Source organism: Pholis gunnellus (genome assembly GCF_910591455.1).
Source record: "Pholis gunnellus genome assembly, chromosome: 7".
Classification (NCBI taxonomy): Eukaryota; Metazoa; Chordata; class Actinopteri; order Perciformes; family Pholidae; genus Pholis; species Pholis gunnellus.
The window spans coordinates 27,425,757-27,444,499 of NC_136533.1; the positions used below are offsets into that span (position 1 = coordinate 27,425,757).

General features: G+C 41.2%; 2 protein-coding genes across 2 annotated transcripts in view; both read right to left on the reverse strand.

Moving 5' to 3' along the window:
• The window catches only part of bcar1 (BCAR1 scaffold protein, Cas family member), an 87,671-nt gene extending 87,128 nt beyond the window's left edge, over positions 1-543 (reverse strand). Inside the window, exon 1 of the mRNA XM_079162382.1 lies at positions 43-543. Within this exon, the coding sequence (XP_079018508.1) occupies positions 43-54 (12 nt within the window). The 5' untranslated portion in view covers positions 55-543. The remainder of the gene's footprint in view (positions 1-42) is intronic.
• Positions 544-3,584: 3,041 nt separating this feature from the next.
• cfdp1 (craniofacial development protein 1) lies at positions 3,585-18,215 on the reverse strand. Its single transcript, XM_079163698.1, has 7 exons — positions 17,931-18,215; positions 16,918-17,044; positions 15,300-15,525; positions 14,897-15,006; positions 10,659-10,790; positions 7,194-7,352; positions 3,585-5,561 (listed from the first exon to the last, which is right to left on the reverse strand). The coding sequence occupies exons 1-7, from the start codon at positions 17,998-18,000 to the stop codon at positions 5,471-5,473; spliced, it is 915 nt and encodes a 304-aa protein (XP_079019824.1). The 5' UTR covers positions 18,001-18,215; the 3' UTR covers positions 3,585-5,470.
• Between the last annotated feature and the right edge of the window lie 528 nt (positions 18,216-18,743).

An 18,743-nucleotide genomic window follows, 5' to 3' on the forward strand; every position in this document is an offset into this window, starting at 1 on the left:
AAAAAGGAGACAAGGTGTTTAAGTATTTCTTGACATACTTACAGGGACAGACATTTTGCTGGTGTGTCACTCCTTAATAACTCCTGGCTTTTAAAAACGTCCGGTGGTCTTCTTCTTTTTTTCCTACCAGATGCTAACGTTACTTTTCCAACAGAAGTAGGGTTCTTCACGGCTCCCCGAGTGTCAGTCCTCCTTCTTCCATTCCGTTGTGCACTCTACAAGAAGGTCAAATATCCAGCTGGAAGAGGGTGGTCGGGGTTTCGTTGAATTTAGAGGGTTAGAAAATGTGTATGCGGCGAAATAAAGCGGGGTTTTGCGGCAGTAAGCAGCCGCCTTAACGTCCGGCAGAGCCGGCTATCTCTCCTCCGTACCCCCGCCTTCCTTCCCTCTCGCTCCGCTGCTGCTTCGCTTCGGTCACGGTTTCCTTCACGGACCCCTTTGCAAATGCGTCAATAACTAAGGACGAGGCGACGATTCGGCAGGTCAGTCGACTTCCACCGTTGCGTTGACAGGTCTGTACCGTCAGATGAACGACAGGAGAGAACCGCCTCTGCCGCCGTCTGCTGCCGTCCCTTTCCACTGGGATGATCCGGTCCAGCCTTAAAGAGACCGCCTCGCTATGAGGGCGATAATTCCTACAATTTACAACGCACTTTAAACATCCACAGCAGGGTAGCTACCCCCCGGGCAGTGCTTTTGGAACAAGCCTTTAACAGGACCGTACCAATGGGTTTGCATGGCCGCTTGCTAAAAATGATTTAGCCGTAACATTATAGCTCGCGGACAACTATTATGCAAATCACGCTGACTGTATTTTGGACTGGTTTACACATTACACAACACAGAATATCCTTCATTATACAACTACATTATTATACTGTAATATACTGTAAGCCTACAAATACAAAAATTAAGAACAGTTCGGGTTTAAAACTTGAATATGACAATATACTCTGGAAACTTTCTTGAATTGTATTTCACTACAGTGAATATAAATTCTCACTACTTTTGTTTTTCTTAAATCAAAGTTATAATTTTATTATGTATAGAACACAACAACGTGATTTAGCTGTCAATCAAGTGTCATTAGGTTGGAATCAGTTGCATGTTGCTGCTCATGTTAATCATGTGGACAAGACTTGATCATTTTGTACAATAGTGACACTGACAAAAAAAAAGTAATAAAGGGTTGTTATTCATGAACACACCTCTGATTACAGACAGTTGTTTGAAAATCAGTGAGTCATTATGGTGATTGCAATGGAAGGATTGTCAGGATGATGTGCGGTATAAATAGCTGAGCACTCTGTCTTCCTTTCTGACTCTTTTTTGCGTGTGTGTGATTCAAATCAATCCCTCATAAACTGATGGTTTTAAATGAGACCCGAATGCAGTTCCACTGCACTGCAACATGACAAGAGATTTAGGGAAGACATCACGTGTCCATAAATAATTACAGCAGCTTCATGTTAAAATGAGCAGCCCTCTGGCTATCATGTAAATAAAATAAAACACGAGAGGAGAAACAAACATCACTGTGTCGATGTGCAGTGCTGATATCCTTTTAGTGAACCATAATCTGGTCCTGTCGCTGTGGTCCACCTCTAGCATATTGCATCCATCTGATTGATTGATTCCATCATCATTATCTGTCTATGGGAGACCTTTAAATTACATTGATTAGAGTGGAGGTTTAGTGTAGTGTGATGATGTAAATGCTGTTGAGACTCCTCTGTCCTGATGAGAATAAAATATTAGTGACACATTCCCATAGAGGCCTTCCACCCCGATAAGGTGCGTGTGAACATGTTTGAGTATAATCTCCTGTCAGCCCTAGCCACAAAAATCCCACTATCTGTGTGTGTGAGTGAGTGGAAGGGAAGGTTTAGTAGTGAATCGCAAGCTGTTTATAGGCAACTGTCATAAAGCAGCTTTATTCAAACATACAGTTTACCATCCTCCTCAGCCACCAGAGGAAACTGCTTTAGAAATAGAAGTAACGGCAAATACACCTATAGGGTGACCAGCAGTGTTGTAGTCAAGACTACCTCAACCAAGACCAAGTCAGGACCAAGACCAGAGTGTTTCGAGAACGGGTCAAGACCAAGACCAGAGTGTATCGAGGCTGAGCGATGACATTATGCACTTACGATAAAATGTGGAACATGCTAATCAGAAACACGTCAAGCGTATAAGTGTACCATGAGAATTGTCTTGATAGAATAATTAAAAGGCATTGCAGAGTTGTGTGAGGGAATTTTCCTTTGCAGCAATCACAGTAATGCTATTAACCAATAAACCAGAAATAACGCAGTTTAGTGATATATCCAAAGTTGTGTTCTTGACTGAAATGAAATTCAAAGTCCTCTTTGTCTGAAGACAAGACCGAGTAAAAAACGGTTGATTCTGAGACATTCAAATAGAAACCAAGACCGATCCAGATTAATACAACACTGGTGACCAGACATCCCCAAATTTCGGGACAGTCCAAAACAGTTGGCCTGAACCCCGAATCCTGTTCCGTTTGTCCTAAAAATTAAATTCTATATATTTTGTACAGCCCAAAATCACAAATTTGCCACAGAGGGCTTTACAACCTGTACACATGCAACATCTTCTGTCCTGGGACCCTCACATCGGATTAATTAGACTTAACCCGAGTTTCGATGGCCTAATAAAACATTAAATGCTGATTGTTGTGAAAAATTACTTGCAAAGACAAGCAATGTTATGTCCGTAGCTCAAATTAATTAAGGCAGTTGTAGTTGTATTTATTAGAATCGTCATGACAGGGGCACTCAGGTAGCTCACCTGGGAGAGCAGCCACCAAATAGATACATACTACATTCATAGAGGAAATGAAGGCATCCCTCGCTGACATGAAGGCGGGGTGTTTGGGACCTGGTCAACTGGTCCAGCCAAAAAAAAAACATTACAGCCGGCAGGCTGCCGGGAGGGATCATTGCGAAGTGTGCAGGAAGAATACTACTATAAATATTATTACTTTTTGTTGAAAACCAAATGTACTGGCCCAACGAACCACGCCCACTCGCAACACAACTAGTTTGGTTACAGGACACAAACAGCGGTCTCCTGGGTGAAAGTCCTGTGGTTTTTGTTTTTTATACATCCACCTCCTTGAAGTCTTCTAAATGTGGATTTCCGTGGATTATCATAAGAAAAGTATTTTAGATACATTAAAAAAACCCACAACAAAATATTTTTCCATCTAAACACAATTCACAATGCTTTTGTTTAATGGGAACATAAATGTTAAGAGACCACTTAAATTTCATCCGTTCTCATCTAAATAATGAAGATTTTTGGTTACGCAACGTATTCTACACAATTTATTCACATGATTACTTATTTCATGTCTCATCCTTTGAATATTGACCGTTTTGGGGTTCCAGGTGAAAATTACACCAGTGAAGAAGAACAATGATGGAGGCTTTTCACCGCCTACTTCCGAGAACAAACAGTCTAACATCTCAGCAAACAAAAATAAATCAACCAGCATATTCAAAATGATCCGTTTGTGTTTATTGAATATCTAATATTTACAATAAACAGAGAGCTGCACCAACACTCCACAGTCAAACTAACACTCACACCCGGTCTTCGTCCCCATGTTTGTTCATAAGCAGGACAAAGCAAACAGCACCTGAGGGACGGGCGGCCGGTGTGGTCCTCCTCTGATATGATGGATAAGGCGCAGTTTGATTGATTCTACGTCTGTTGTGGTATCGATCAGCGTTACGGTGCTCTGTACAGTGTCCCAGCACAGCCTGTCACCTGAACGTATGAATACATGTCATCATCAATTCAGTGGTGAGTCTTAGTGTCCCATGATGGTTTACAAATTATGAAAGTGTAAATTCAAAGGTATTACATCAACCCCCAAAAACATCATTAAAGACTTCAAAAACACAAATTTGGTTGAACATTGGAACAATAAAACCCCGAAATGGCATGAATGTAACAAAACCTTTAACACAAAGGACAGATTTAACCGTTACTGTCTTTATGAGGAGCCCCAACATCTATTCTCCGTCAGCGGATTAAAGGCAAGGTTGGTAATCTTGAGAAACTAGCTAGAGTACACCAGATTTAAAAAAATTATCCAACCGAAAAACACAGCCCAGTGTTGCAAACTCTTTTCCAAAGAAAGTAGCTAGAATCGCTACCTACCAAAGTCGCTACATAGCTTGTGGAAGACTCCGCTGACGAGCAATAAATGGACAGGCAGCAAAAAAAAGCGTAGGTGGGTAGCCAGTCCAATCAAATCATTCGGGCTGAATTAAATGATTGGACTGGCTTATAAACAGTCTGGTGACAGCCACAGATACTGTTTCCTTTTCTTCTCTTTTTTTTGTCAGAGCATTTGATTTATTGATTGCTGTCGAGATGTAATAAGAATTTTAACAAAAAATACCCAAAATGTTTTTGAAGAAGATTACCAACCCTGCCTTTAAAGCATGTGTGTAGAACTTGAATGCAACTTCAATATTTCAACTTTTTCTGATGACATAAGCTTTTTTTCCCCATAGAAAAAGTCAGGCTGGTCTCATCAAGCATTCCGAGCAAATACCTATGAAAAGTAATGCGCCCTAATTCACGGATATGACACGAAAAGGAGAAGTCAACGTTGATGTTTTTGTCACATAACTGGCGGACTTCAGTAACGTTACTTCAGTGGTTATTTTAACCCAAACAACAATCTTTTCCTAAACCTAACTGAGTTTCCTGTGAAGACGGAAGTTTATGTAAAAAACACTGTATGATGTAACGAGCAAAGGTTTTATTGCCAGCTTTCGCAGGAAAAAACGCAGGAAAAATGAGGAGTAACTTTTCGTAGGACATCATACGAACCGTTGTAGGAGTATACTTTGAAAAATGGCAATGGAGCTTTGTTGTCTTTTTGGATAGTTCAACTGAGAATTGCCAATGTCAGAAATGTTCAAAATGTACACGTGTGGGGCCGGTTTCTTTTCCTCGATTTGTACCGGTTTACTTCATCCTGGATTTTGTTTTAGGAGTAGTTCATAACCAGTCAGACTTAACTTGAGTACAATGTTATATGTAAATAAAAAAAATATAGACACAATGGACAAAACCACAAAAATAAAACAAAACTGGAATTTATTCTTTAACCCTAAAACTGACTCCTACATCAGCCCCGTCAGGAAGAAGAACCGGCAAGAGTGACCTCACTTCCTCAAAGGATTGTCTTCAGTGTGAAGATTCGACACTCTCATTGGTTCTCACGTGGATGGAAGCACAGGAAACACTCAAACTCAGCCAATTATTACCCCCGTCCTGAAATAGACACCAGCCGCTTTGAGCTAAGTTTACCGGGGGAGTAGAAACTCTGCCATTAGAGACAGAGAAATCGAGATACAGGGAGCTTTAACATCTGTTCCACTGTGTGTGTGTGTGTGTGTGTGTGTGTGTGCGGACGTGCGTGCCGTCAGTCTTTCGTGTTGCTCTGTCGCACGGCCTTTTCTCTCTCAAACTGGCGGTGGTCAACGCGCTCCAAGAAGTTTTTCCGCTCCACGTACCTGAAAACACACACAGACGGAGAACGTTAGAGCGGCTTTTATCCGTAACAAACTCACTGAAAAATACGATTAAAGGAGCCATGTGCTCATCACTCTCTCTCTTTCTTTCTTTCTTTCTTTCTTTCTTTCTTTCTTTCTTTCTTTCTTTCTCTCACACACACACACACACACACACACCTTTTCTTTCCACTTCAGCACAGGAAGCAGTTATGCAATTTTTCCTGTCGTGTGTGTGTGTGTGTGTGTGTGTGTGTGTGTGTGTGTGTGTGTGTGTGTGTGTGTGTGTGTGTGTGTGTGTGTAGAATGATTTCAGTGCCTGTTGTGTCTAAGTGTTTCTAAATTAGCCCCCATCCTTCTGCTTGGTTGGAAGTTAGTACATGTTAAGTATGTTGTCGGAGTGTGTGTGTGTGTGTGTATGTGTGTGCGTGTGTGAGGCAGACTCATGTTATTTCCCGAGGGTAGCCAGTCTTCTCGTTGGCTCCCTCCCTCCCTCCCTCCCTCCCTCCCTCCCTCCACCCCACCATCTCTCCACCCCTCGATCCAGACTGAAGCATGATTCCTGCTCATATGAAATCAATGTCTCCCTCCCCATTTACCCTTCGCTGCTCTTTCATAATTAAGAACTCAGCGTTTTCCCCATTGGGCCTCCTCACTGTGGTTGAGCCGTGTCAGCGTTATGGGATTATTGAATTTAAAGTGGCAATCTTGAAGATTTTCATTTAAATAAATGCCCGTTAAGTCACAATGGTTACTGAGCCTTCGGCCCACTGATCTGCAGTATTGCAATATTTATGTATTTGCAGAATTACAGCTGGGCGTTTGTTTTTCTTCATTGTATACACACAGAAAATGCACACAATGATTAAAAATAGCATGATAGTATGGAACTTCCTCCTTAAGACTCCAGATTGCTAAACTCTGAGTACAATTCCTTTGTTTTTACTTAAATAGAACTTCCATACCAACCAGGACTGAAATCCTGAAGGATTGCACTTTAAAGAGCTGGAATGTAGGATGGATTCGTCACCAATTTGCAGTGCAAATAAGTAGCTCATATGAGAAAACAGCCGCTGGTTCTCTATAATATTTATTTATAAAAACACTACAATAACTCAATATCAGATTCTGTCCATTCTGAGCTGGTCAAATCTACAAAATGGCTTTTTAAAAAAAATATCTTTGGCATTTGTTCGTACCTCAGTTTCTTCTTAATTAGCAACCGGCATCGACATGGATATTGATTTATCTGCGATAAGATAAAATTGTCCCATATCAGCCATGTGTGACATCCGTCTCGTTTGATGGAGATGAATCAGCAAACGTATTTCCAAATAACTATGATGAGTTTAGGATTGGTCAGATCACTAGAGATGACATTGATAGACAGAAAATCAGTATAAACAATCTTTATTAATCCCAACACATTCACTCATTCATTGTTAGTGGGTAACTCGTTATTTTAAACTATTTTTAAAAACTACACGTTTTCTGTCAAACTTTGTGAGAACTTGACATCTTAATCCGACAATAAGTGCTAGACTGATGTCCAGTTTCAGTATTACTGAGTTAAGATACAACAAGTGTTTTCGTGTTCAGCTCAACAATATAGCTGAGTCAGTTCTCGTCTCTTACCCGTCTCTGCCCCGGTTGTGGATGGCCAGCTCCTCGGTGATGCCCTCCTCCGACTTGAAAGCGTCCCAGTCCATCTTAGACTTTTCCAGCGTACTCATCTTCTGTTTCTTTGACCCCATGCGACCCAAGATGCTGGACACGCCTGCCGGCCGCTTGGCACTACAAACACAAGCAGGGCAACGTTAGGGGATGCACACTAAAGACGCACAAAAATAGTTCACTGATAGTAGTACTATTTACATGTCTAGGGATTATACAAAGAAGGCCGATTCATTTTCAGATGCCTCAGAAAAAAGAGATCTTTAACATCTTCATTTGAGTTTGCAACCAAATCAAATTGTTTGCAAGATATTCAACCTTTGTTCCTTTATAATGCATGTAATACTTGACTTGTTTCTTTACAGGGCTTGTATAAAAGCAATACAGTAGGCTATGAATATGAGATATGAGTTTACAGATCATTACGATCCCTCATGTCATTGTGGAGGTTAGTTTCATGGCTTTTACACTCGTTGTCTTTTTGATTCTTCACAGTTCATTTAGTTTGTTCGCCCTCCGGCGTTTGGGAGAATAATGCAACGAATAGCGCGTTGAGCATGAACTCCTCCGTGGAGTGTAAACAAAGCTTTAGCTGGCACTGCTACCTGCCACCATTTTCGGCTCAGCCACCTCCCTGCTTGCTTGTGATGTTAGAGGTGAGAGCTGTGTGGAGGCAATCCAGGCCCAGCCTCTTTAAAGAGTTACATTTGTAGCTTCTCTAAGTATCACATGAACAAAGCAGGAACTATACCAAAGCACACGGTACCAACGGCAGCACATCACTGAAGCTTTGATAAATGTATTCATTACAGTGAACAACATGGAGTTACACTTTTAAGTACGACAGAGATGCATTTTAGCATCAGCTATTTCTGGAACAAACGTCTTTGTCACGTATCCTTGTTAGTTTGAATGCAGCAGGCGGTTAAAAGAGAGAGGAGCTGATGAAAATGTAGGAGCTCGACTCAAAGCCCCTCCACTGAGACTCCACAATATTCTTCTCGAGAATGCTTTCGCTTCATAGGAGCGTGTTGAAGTTGTGCGGAAGCCTGCAGAACGAAACTATGAAGTAAGACTGTTTTGCTGGCCGTTTAAAGCACCATCTCTAGAGCTACATGATGTTGATGGCCACAGTTCTAGCCTCACTAATGAGTGAGATCGACGGACAGAGACTTCATCAGAAGGAAAAGCAATGGTCTCTGACTCACAATCGTCCAACACAGATGAGCCGTGATGCCCATATCAGAGCTGTAATCAACGCCATGACTGTATGTATGTGTGAGTGACCCTTTGGCCAAGAGAGCCCAGGTGAAATGGGAACTTCCAGGTCCAGTTCCAAGTGAGATACCATGAAGCTATGCTAATAAGAAGAAAGCCTTTATCAACAAGATGTCGTGTGGTTCTCCTCATGTGTTGAAGGAAGCCGGTTTGTACCTCTAGTAATTCTATTAACTATTCAAACAATCGATTGGTCAATGGGTAGAAAAGAAATCTGCACGTTGTCTCTGGATTAACTATATAGGCCAGAGTGTACTCTACCTGGTAGCCTAAAAAGCTATTTGCAGCTAATTATTTTTTAACATAATTAGTTTATACTTAATTTATACTTATAAATGACAAAAACAGGCACAAAGCCCACCAGTGTGCACAAACCCATTTTCCTTGACATATGAAGATAAAACTAGCTGTCATAAGGGGAAGCGCCTATTGTTAAAAACAAAACTCACACTTTATGCACTATAGTCGTGGTCAACAGGCAGGACTGAGGACTGCTGAAAGATCGGGGCTAAATAGACTTTTCTCCTCACGAATGTAACACGTCCGACCAATGGAAGCATTAAAGACGTACAGAGATACGAAGCAGACTACTGAAGCATGTGATTAATGGTTCTGTTTAGACGGTGTCCCACTCTATAGAGAGGCTGGTATGACAAGCGGCTAATGTAATGTTACACCAACACAAACACAAACAGTTCCTCTATACTTGTGAGGGCTTCCGTGCAAACTTCCACTCTAACCACAGCTTAATCTTATTATCTGTACTCTTAATATATTCATACATTAGAATTTTGCGTATCTTTGCGGTCCCCCCTCAGGTAAACACTGTGAACTCTACCGGCACTGTTGCCGACTGAGGCATCGCCATTTTGAGAGCCTTATGGAGGCAAACATTCAATCACATATATGTATTGAATTTCAATTTAAGCACCTTCAATGTTTATTAACAACCAAGTTAGTGATACTATTGTATGCACATTCTGGCTTGTTACTTTTTGAACACTGTCCAATCAGAGAATATAAGCGTAAAGCCTGGACTTCTAGTAAATTGCATTTGTACTTTGCAAGCGCCTCGTCTCATACAGTTAGGACAAAGCAGCGGGATGTATGAAGGTCAACACATTAGGTTCAACATACAGCTAAACATTGAGTTTAAGGAGTCGTTCCGCATTTTGGGAAATATGCCTATTCACTTTCTTTCTGAGAGTAAGATGAAAAGTTGATGGATGTTGATAAGCTGTTTCACCTATTTCCAGTCTTTATGCTGAGCTAGGCTAACAACATCCTCACTCAAGCTCTCAAGTCCATCAGAATGAAAGTGTTTTCAGGAATATTGTAGTATTCCTTTAAGTTTGGGATCCACAAGATATCAAAATGTCTGATTGTGGTGTGAAAGAAATCTGGTCAATTTGAAAATGAATTAAATACATGAGATAAACCGGACATTTTCATATTTGTTTTTTTTGCCGGTCACATTTACACACCGTATGACAAAGCTACTAACACAAAGCAAATATTTAAGTAAAAATACAATAATTTATTTCCTAATCACTTTAATTAAATTGCATTTAAGTCTTATTAATAAGGTAGAGGCTGACTTTCACTTTAAAACTTTGCATATTTTCTTATGTTATTTTATTACTGTGACGTTACATAACAGCATCATTTCAATCTGCAACAAACAAACAATAACTGACCGTGTGTGTGTGTGTGTGAGAGAGTACATGCATGTCTATTTCCTGTTGCCACACACACACACACACACACACACACACACACACACACACACACACACACACACACACACACACACACACACACACACACACACACACACACACACACACACACACACACACACACACACACACACACACACACACACACACACACAGTGCTGAGACATAAATAGGAAATTGCTTGTGGACACACTGTACTTCCTGTCTGTTAGAAGATGATTTCCCGTTTCCTGTCTGAGGGTTTTGGAGGGAAGGCGTGCACAGATACAATAATACAATACAATACTAAATCCACATGCCTACACACAAAATCTAAGACAATATCGAATCTCATATCACAATACCAATATTGCACAGCCGTACTGTGGGGGGGGGGGGGGGGTCGTTATGTGTACAGGTGTGTGCATACCTGGTGCCAGGAAGAGCCGGCTGGCCGAGTGATGGGTCCTCCTCCTCGTCTCCACTCTCCTCCTGTTCGGTGTTCTGGCTCATCAGATAACTCTTAGCTTCCTTGGAGTCTGCCGATACCACTTTATTCACCCTGACAGTGTGAGACAGACACGTAACGTGTTAAACTCTGGATTTAAAATGACAGCAGAAGGACAAGAGTTGCTACAGTTAGTACATGGTGGTGATGATACTGGCCCTTCACCACCAGGAATCACTGAAAACCTCTTGAAATAAAAACAGGTTTGTGGCTTCATTTCTCGGGTTTTAATGAGTTACTGTAATGTGTGTTCATTAGTTTGCTTGCTTCACAGGGATATTGACTGCTCACCATTTTGTGCAGCACTTTGATCATGTATATGTGTGTATATGTGTGTATATATATATATCAGTGGTGGGCCGTCAGGGCCTGCAAAGCCTTCTCTGCTGGCCTAAACAGAATCACAAAGTTAGAGCTATTTTATAATTTATCTTAAATACATGTATTATAATTTATAAAAATATTTTTCCCATTATCTTATTTTCTCATTGCACAGCTACTGTGCTCCTCAGTTGCTCTGCTTCCAGTGCAGCTTGTTTTAAGTAGAGCTTTTATCCAATCAGATTTCACCTCTGTGTCTCTAGGTAGAAGAGAGGCCCCAGGCCTGCAGACTCACAAGTGAATCCCTTTGCAGTTTAAGTGAATGGGGACGATATTGTTGATTGACATAGTCTTCAACCAATCAGATCTTTAGTTTGACATGTTGGGCGTATTCTTTGACGTGTCAGAGCCTTCTAGCTGGCCTACAACTACGTCAGGATTAACACACAGCTCAGTTTGCAGGAGCAGCTCTGCAGTGAGGTGCAGTGTGTGCTGTGATTGGTCAGTGGGCGAGCACGTGACTATTGTGAAACAAAACTTAACTTGCCAGCAGAGCTTAGTTGGGTGAGTAAGAGTTCAAATTGAAAGATATGGAAGAAATTATACAAATTTTAGGGTTTTGCTTGGTGTAGTTTATTTATTTTTTTACCTAGCTTTGTTTTTTCAACACTCAATGGCTGAATAAGGAGGAGAAACTGATTTAGTGGCGGAGTTACTGACAACGCCTTTCTCAAGAAAGAAGGACATTTCAGGAAAAGCTGGACATCGTAAGAAATGGTCAGTCAACAGCTGGCAGCCCTGACTCAGCAGGAAAAGGATTTGTATGAACGGTATTTCTTGCTAACAGCGTCGGAGAAGCGTTGCACATTTTAGGGCTGGGTTTGGAGCTATGCTACGCTAACCTGAGGACACCATAGCATTTGAAAACTTTTGGAGAGACTCGAGTGGATCTACAACTCAACGAACATTTTCGCAGGGAAACAGCTCCACAACCGCACCCTGACCTGCGGTTTGCGCTGGCCGGTGGGCGCCCCGGCGGAGGTGGGATCCCGGCCCCGCTGCGAACCTGCCGCAGCAAACCGGCGAAATACAACTGGGGAGGCTCGACTGTCATCACTGGCGTCCATGAATCGAGAAGGACTTCTTACTGGAACTGAAACGATGTACTGGGATAAAACTCTTTAAGTCTCGGTAAGTCACAAACTGCGTTTGTTTTTTTATATAGTAAGGTTACTACTGTTCATTTGTCTATCGTGTTGTTTTTATGAATAGTATTTGAATGGCTCGTGCTCTTATGTGGTGGAATGCGTGGATCCGCTGCAGGTTTGCTGGATTGATGAATCATAATGAGGTTATTAGGAGGTAATTCAACTGTAGTAGGACAGCACAGAAGGCCCAGGTATAAAATGCACGGCACTGATGTATATGTACACACACACACACACACACACACACACACACACACACACAAAGCATATCAAAACAAATGTTGATTAATGCGCACTTTCCTTAACAAATTAACAGGAATAACATACTTTGTAAGCTGTGACAAAAAACCAAGATCCATCAACACATATCTCATCTACACAGCTGCTGAGCTGCATGTCAACCTCTGTGTTGAAAAGTAAAGAATAAAACAGGATGCAGGCCAGCCTCTCCCGCTACACACACGCTACACTGTATAAATTACACACACACACACACACACACACACACACACACACACACACACACACACACACACACACACACACACACACACACACACACACACACACACACACACACACACACACACACACACACACACACGGTAAGAGAGACACATCTGTCCGTGTCCCACCATGGGGGATGAGACAGGGAGGCTATATGAGGAACAACCGCTGTGTCCTCTGGGAATGCCAGCACTGCACAGACTCCCCGACCACTTGCATCCATCATGGCGACACTGAAAATGCTTTTCCCTGTTATGTATGCTGATTATATGCAGGCATAAATACACGGAGCACTCGGTGGGGCGAGGGGAAGGCATCGGAGTCCCATGGAGAATAAAGCAAAAAGACACGAGGGCACCTCGGCACTCTTTAAAATATTTGGAGCCAATAGCAGAGTTCACCTAAACACCACTGTTGGTCTACAACGTGCACAGCACACATTAGAGCCAGCAGCGTTTATCGTGGCTCTGTTGGATAAGTTACAACCGTCATCCGTGTGCTAATCTTATGCTTGTGTAATTACAGAGTGCACAGCTTCATGCATAATCAATCAGATGAATTATAACCGAGATCATTTCTGGTTTCTGAATAAAGACCACTCAGACAATAACATTACTTGCTCCACATAACTAGCATCCATCCAGGCTGTGTGATATACAGTATATGACACAGTGATAATTATACTGGTTGTATGGGAAACTCTCGTGTGGCTGCCATTGATCAACTGTCATGGCTGAAACTGAGTGTATGTTTCAGGGGGCTAATTTAACGGTTCTAAAGTTATTACTGCTTACACTGAAGGGTCAGCTGTTAAGTGTCTGGCTCAAACATGTTTTCTCGCCTGGCGTAAATCTGAAAATGTTCATTACACCCTATATAAACAGACGGAACTTGCTGATGATTGTTGGGTTGCTGCAACAGTTGACACGTCTATACGTGCCACACATTGTTGCTCTGATGCATCACTGTTTATTGTGTGACTTTTGTAGGTGTAGTCTGTGGATGTGTGCCAAATTATGCAAGGCAGAGAATGCTACCGAGAATCAGTATTTCCTTCTATTTCAAATACATGACAAGAAAGTTGAACTAGAGGTAAAAGAGCCACATAAAACTGAACTCATATCTGACTAAAGCAAAGCGACAGAGCATGACTAGAGCTGCTTTTATTTGGGTTTTTTCATTATATTTATTAATCTATTTTTTAATTTTCTCCATTTGTATTTATTGTATTGTTTGTTTCATCTATAGTACAGTTTTATCAGTTTAAACTGAACCTTTGTTTGCCTTGCTTTTGTCTGTCAAAGCACTTTGTTAACTGTCTTTAAAAGGTGCTGTATGAATAAAGTTACTATTCTAATTACTACTATCTAAAGTACGTACTTTATGATGTTTACTCATCCAGCCTGCGTATGCGTGAGTTATTGGCACCACCTACTGGCCAAAGTGAAAACATTGTTTGGGGGTATGTTGATTACACTGAATGTAGGAACATAACATAAAGAGGATGCCAGGAGCTCTTATTCACTGAAAGGTATTATTATTATTTAGTTCAGGAAACTTTCAACTTAACTGAGTTTCAAAAGTTTTGATTTAAGGAAGTCCTGTGATGCAGGTGTGAAAAAAAAGTTTTCAATTTTTGAAATAGTTTTCTCTTTTTTTTTATTAAGAGTAAAATAAAACATGATGCTTTTAGTCCCATTAAGAACAAAGGGCTAGGGGCGCACTTCAGTCTCTTGTGGCCAAAATGAGTATCACAACAATAAACAGTCACTTTTTTCTCACCTGTATTCACAGATGAATACAAAAAAAGGTTACTCAGAAAAATGATTCTGATAAAATATGTGTTTGTTTATCTGGCAAAACGTTTTCCCCCACCTGTTTCACATATCTCCGGAACTTGGAAAGACTATCCTGGCAAAAGCGTTTTTACACCTGTTCTTAAGTCAGGAGAGAAACTATTTAGATCAGACTTAGAAAATGGATCACCAGAATTTATTTTTCTCACTTGTATCTCAGGGCTTCTGTACTCATTTCATCTTTACCAAATCAAATTAATTGATAACATCTACTTGTGTTTCCCATCTTCCAAAAACTGTTTTGTGTGTTGATGTTCAGAGGACTCACCTAACTTCTTCTCCAGCAAAGTCAAAGACTTTAGTGATGGTGACCGTAGCAGGTTCTGATGCTTTTGTTTCTGTGCTCAATGGAGCAACCGTCAATACTGCGGAATCCTCCTGAGGACAAAAACAAAAGATTCAGTTTAAGGGAGAGACAAGGACATCAGACACACAGAGAAAATATGGTAGGTTTGATAATGAATGCTTCATATTGTTAAATCCACCTGATATATTGGAAGTGGAAGAATTTAAGTCCAACAAAACAAACAAGCCTCTCTATCTATCTGGGTGTGGAACCTAGTGCCCTGTGAATGATTCATTTCAAAGTTTGGTTAAGAATTTGGTTCCCTCCAAGTGTTTTAAAACATGGCCCCACCATAGCTGTACATTTAGGTTGAGAACACATTCACCTTCTGTGACATACTAGACTGTGAGGCGGGTGTGGGGTCTTTGGGTCTGGATCCGACATCGGACAGGAAACTGGCCCAGAGGTCGTCAGACTTTTTCTTCTGTCGCTCGTCGTCGTCCCGTACCATCGTGACTCTTCCCACCTCTTCCTGCGGTGGCCGCGACTCTTCTGCTCCGCCTCCGTCTATCTCTTCCTCGTCTACTTTCAGCACTCCTTTCTTCCTCTTTCTGTAGATTTGTCCGAGGATACCAGTGAATAAAAGGTAATCATCTTCATTAATTAAAAGCTGCTAAATTCAGAGCATCAAAACAACTATTTACATAAAGACATAGTGGAGAGATGTGTACCCAAGCAGAGGATTAAGTCGCTCCCCCTTCTGAATGTGTGTTGTTATCACAGCGTTCCCCAACTGTCAAGCTAATCGCTGACGCTCTGCACTGCGCTCATACGGCAGTTTACCGCTGATATCCCCCATCCCGACCCACGGTGTCGTTGCAGAAGCGAGCTCTGTCGGTGCTGTTACAAAGCTAGCTCTGTCGGCACTGTTGTCGTTGTTTGCAATTTTAGCACTGTTAGCTGCTAGCCGCCGGCTTAGTCGCCACCACGTTGAGAGCAACGTGAAGCTAATCCCTTGATCCAGGATAGCCTTTGAATTCGGAATTTGTAATTCCAAGTGCTATCCGTATTGTACGATTTAAATGTGTACAACCTCTCTGGTCCTCTCCTCACTTGTGTTCAGCAGCCTGCAGCTCAGTCGGAGTTTCAGAGTGTTTGTCACGTCATTGCTCGTCTCAGCAGGCCGATCATGGCTGAATGAGAGTGCAGAATTCAATAGTTTTGTTTACAGGGTCTGCCATACAGTTTATTTGGGCTGGAATTTAAAATGAGACAATGTAGAAAGTGTTTCAGATCAAATAGAACAATGTTAAGCTTTGATTCTGTTGCTTTTTTCCGACAGAAGCGTTCATCACACACGATGTGTTTGAGGAAAGTAAAAAAATCCGGCAATAATGTCGCTTCTGAATATGATAAACGGTGTGTTTTTTGGCAATAAAAAAAACAACAACAAAAGAAAAGTTGCTTTTCAAACCTGCTAGTGGGTTTTGGGGATCAAAGGGTTTAAAATAAAACACACTGTACTAAACGCAACGGAATTGTGTTAACTGGTTAAAAATGGTGGACGTCTCTGCTCAACAATTCAGGAAAAGCCACTAAACATGCCTGCTGATAAAATGCTATTTCATCCAAGATGTTGGAGTAAAGTTTTGTTTCAGGTCTACATCAGAACAAAATAGGAAAAGTGGAGCCTAACATGTATTTAGGCTCAACTTCAATGTGCTCTTCTGGCTGTATCGCAGACAACTTTGCATTTACATGTTTTATGCTTGTAATTACACGGCGTTCCAGAGGAAAGGTTTGATGTTTCGTGCATCAACATCGGGGTTTCAGCTCATTTGTAGTCCGCAAAGTTGCTGTGACCCCCAGCAGAGTCGTTGGGTTGTCATGGGAATTTGACTATGACATCGCTTTGTAGACGACTTTCAAGGAGTATGCAGAGAGCTTCAAAGTGCTCGTATAGATGTAATCATATTTAAATAGTATTCTCTCAAGCCTCTCACCTCACACCGATGTCTGTTTTCTTCCTCTTCTTCTTGCTGACATCGTGCGGATGCGGCACACTGTCGCCCTCGTGCAGAGGCTCTTCTCTTACACACTCATTAATGTCGTCCTCGCTGAGGTTGTCGTCTGAGGAGGGAATGAGTAGAAAGAGGATGTGAACACGCACAGACCAACTGATTAACAGATATATAGATAAACAGATATATAACAATTTACTGAACTTCAGCAAAGTCGTGTTGTGACTGTATTAATTTAACATGTTATTGTTCTACAAATGTCTGTTGTCTTCTGAGCAACCTGTGATCAAAAGCTAACAAATATACAATTAGATTTTTTTAGTTTGAGACATTTCAAGAGTTGGATCTCATGTAAAGCAGCTCATTTCCTTTCAGATGGATCTCTTGAGATTGTGCATGTGTTTAACATACTATCAACAGTGCTGAATTCAATTCTATATTGTAAGCATGGAGGCCATAGTTGGTGATGTGATGTACTGGACAGCATTCTATTCAGAGGTGTTTCTAATATTCAGCCCCATGACGTTCGTAAATAAGGAGGACACAAAAATAGAAACACCTCTCAATGCATTACAACTCCGCCTTGGTACACCAGCTGGCACATCTGTTTGTATACATATTAAACAATGTGTCAAAAGAGTCCAATAACGGTCATAGACGGCCTGATAACAAACGACACGATATGACGCGAGCAACCTTGACTTCCAGCAGCTTCACCATAAAGGTGTGTGCACGAACAAATGATAGACAATCTCTAACGGAAGAGCGTCACGTTAAGGGGTTAGTAGGCTACCACAGCTGCTGGATATTTGACACTGTAGCTAGTTTATCGTGCTTAATGCATAACTTTATGTTAACGTTAGTCATCTTATGTGTTACATTAATTAGCTCAACTTTGAGCATTTAAACCCACTAGAACCTTCCATAAGGTGTTTTCCTTCAGTAGCCTACTTAAGCACTGCATTTGGACAACGCAAGGTGTTTACCGCTCTCACCTGATGGGACGTAGTCTGCATCTTCATCAGACGAATATCCGTCAGAGTCGTAGTCAGAATAGTTCATCATTTTGGAGGAAAGGCTTCGGACTACAAGTGCAGTAACGTTAGCGTTAAATGAAAAAAGGCGTACGTTACAAGGAGTCAGTGCGTTTTCTATTAGCTTATTTGCTGCTTTCACAACATTGCAAACGTAAACCTAACTGGCTTCAAATTCCTCCTTATAAAACAAGAATACCGTTAAATTGTTGCTCTTTCAATTCTGTACAGGACACAAATGACTTCAATGGGCAAACTGTATGAAACAGGGACGCTTCCTTAGCAGCGTTTCTGGAAACGAGGAATACAATGTGACGTCCTGTGGAAACGACAGCAAGCTCCAAGGTTCAAACAGATCGACTATTGCGCATGACTCACTTTGTGGCGACGACCAGGCAATGTTAAGACGCATTAGCGCCACCTATATGACTGGAGGGTAAGTCTGGGTATTTACAACCTGCATTCCGCATCGTGAATTAAATATAATTTAAAGCAATGATTCTAAGAACTGAGCCAGCAAGTGTACTCATTTAAGTTAATATAATACTCGTATGTAATATAAAATTATATATATATATATATATATATATATATATATATATATATATATATATATATATATATATATGTGTGTATCTGTGTATGGGGGTAGTCCTTCAAGAAGTACTACCCAGAGCCTTCCACTTAGCACTTATTGTATTGTATTAGTTTGTTGCACTTACTGTATTTGTATTTGTTTGTTTCTGCACTGTACGTTTGCTCTGGTTTATGCTC

Bases quoted from the DNA above. Each gene is read 5' to 3' on its own strand.
- cfdp1 (XM_079163698.1), bottom strand. From the start codon at position 18,000: ATGATGAACTATTCTGACTACGACTCTGACGGATATTCGTCTGATGAA. The intron at 15,526-16,917 runs GTGAGAGGCTTG...ACAAATCTACAG, and splicing joins AAAACAGACATCGGTGTGAG to AAAGAGGAAGAAAGGAGTGC. The intron at 15,007-15,299 runs GTGAATGTGTTC...TTTTGTCCTCAG, and splicing joins AGTCTAGTATGTCACAGAAG to GAGGATTCCGCAGTATTGAC.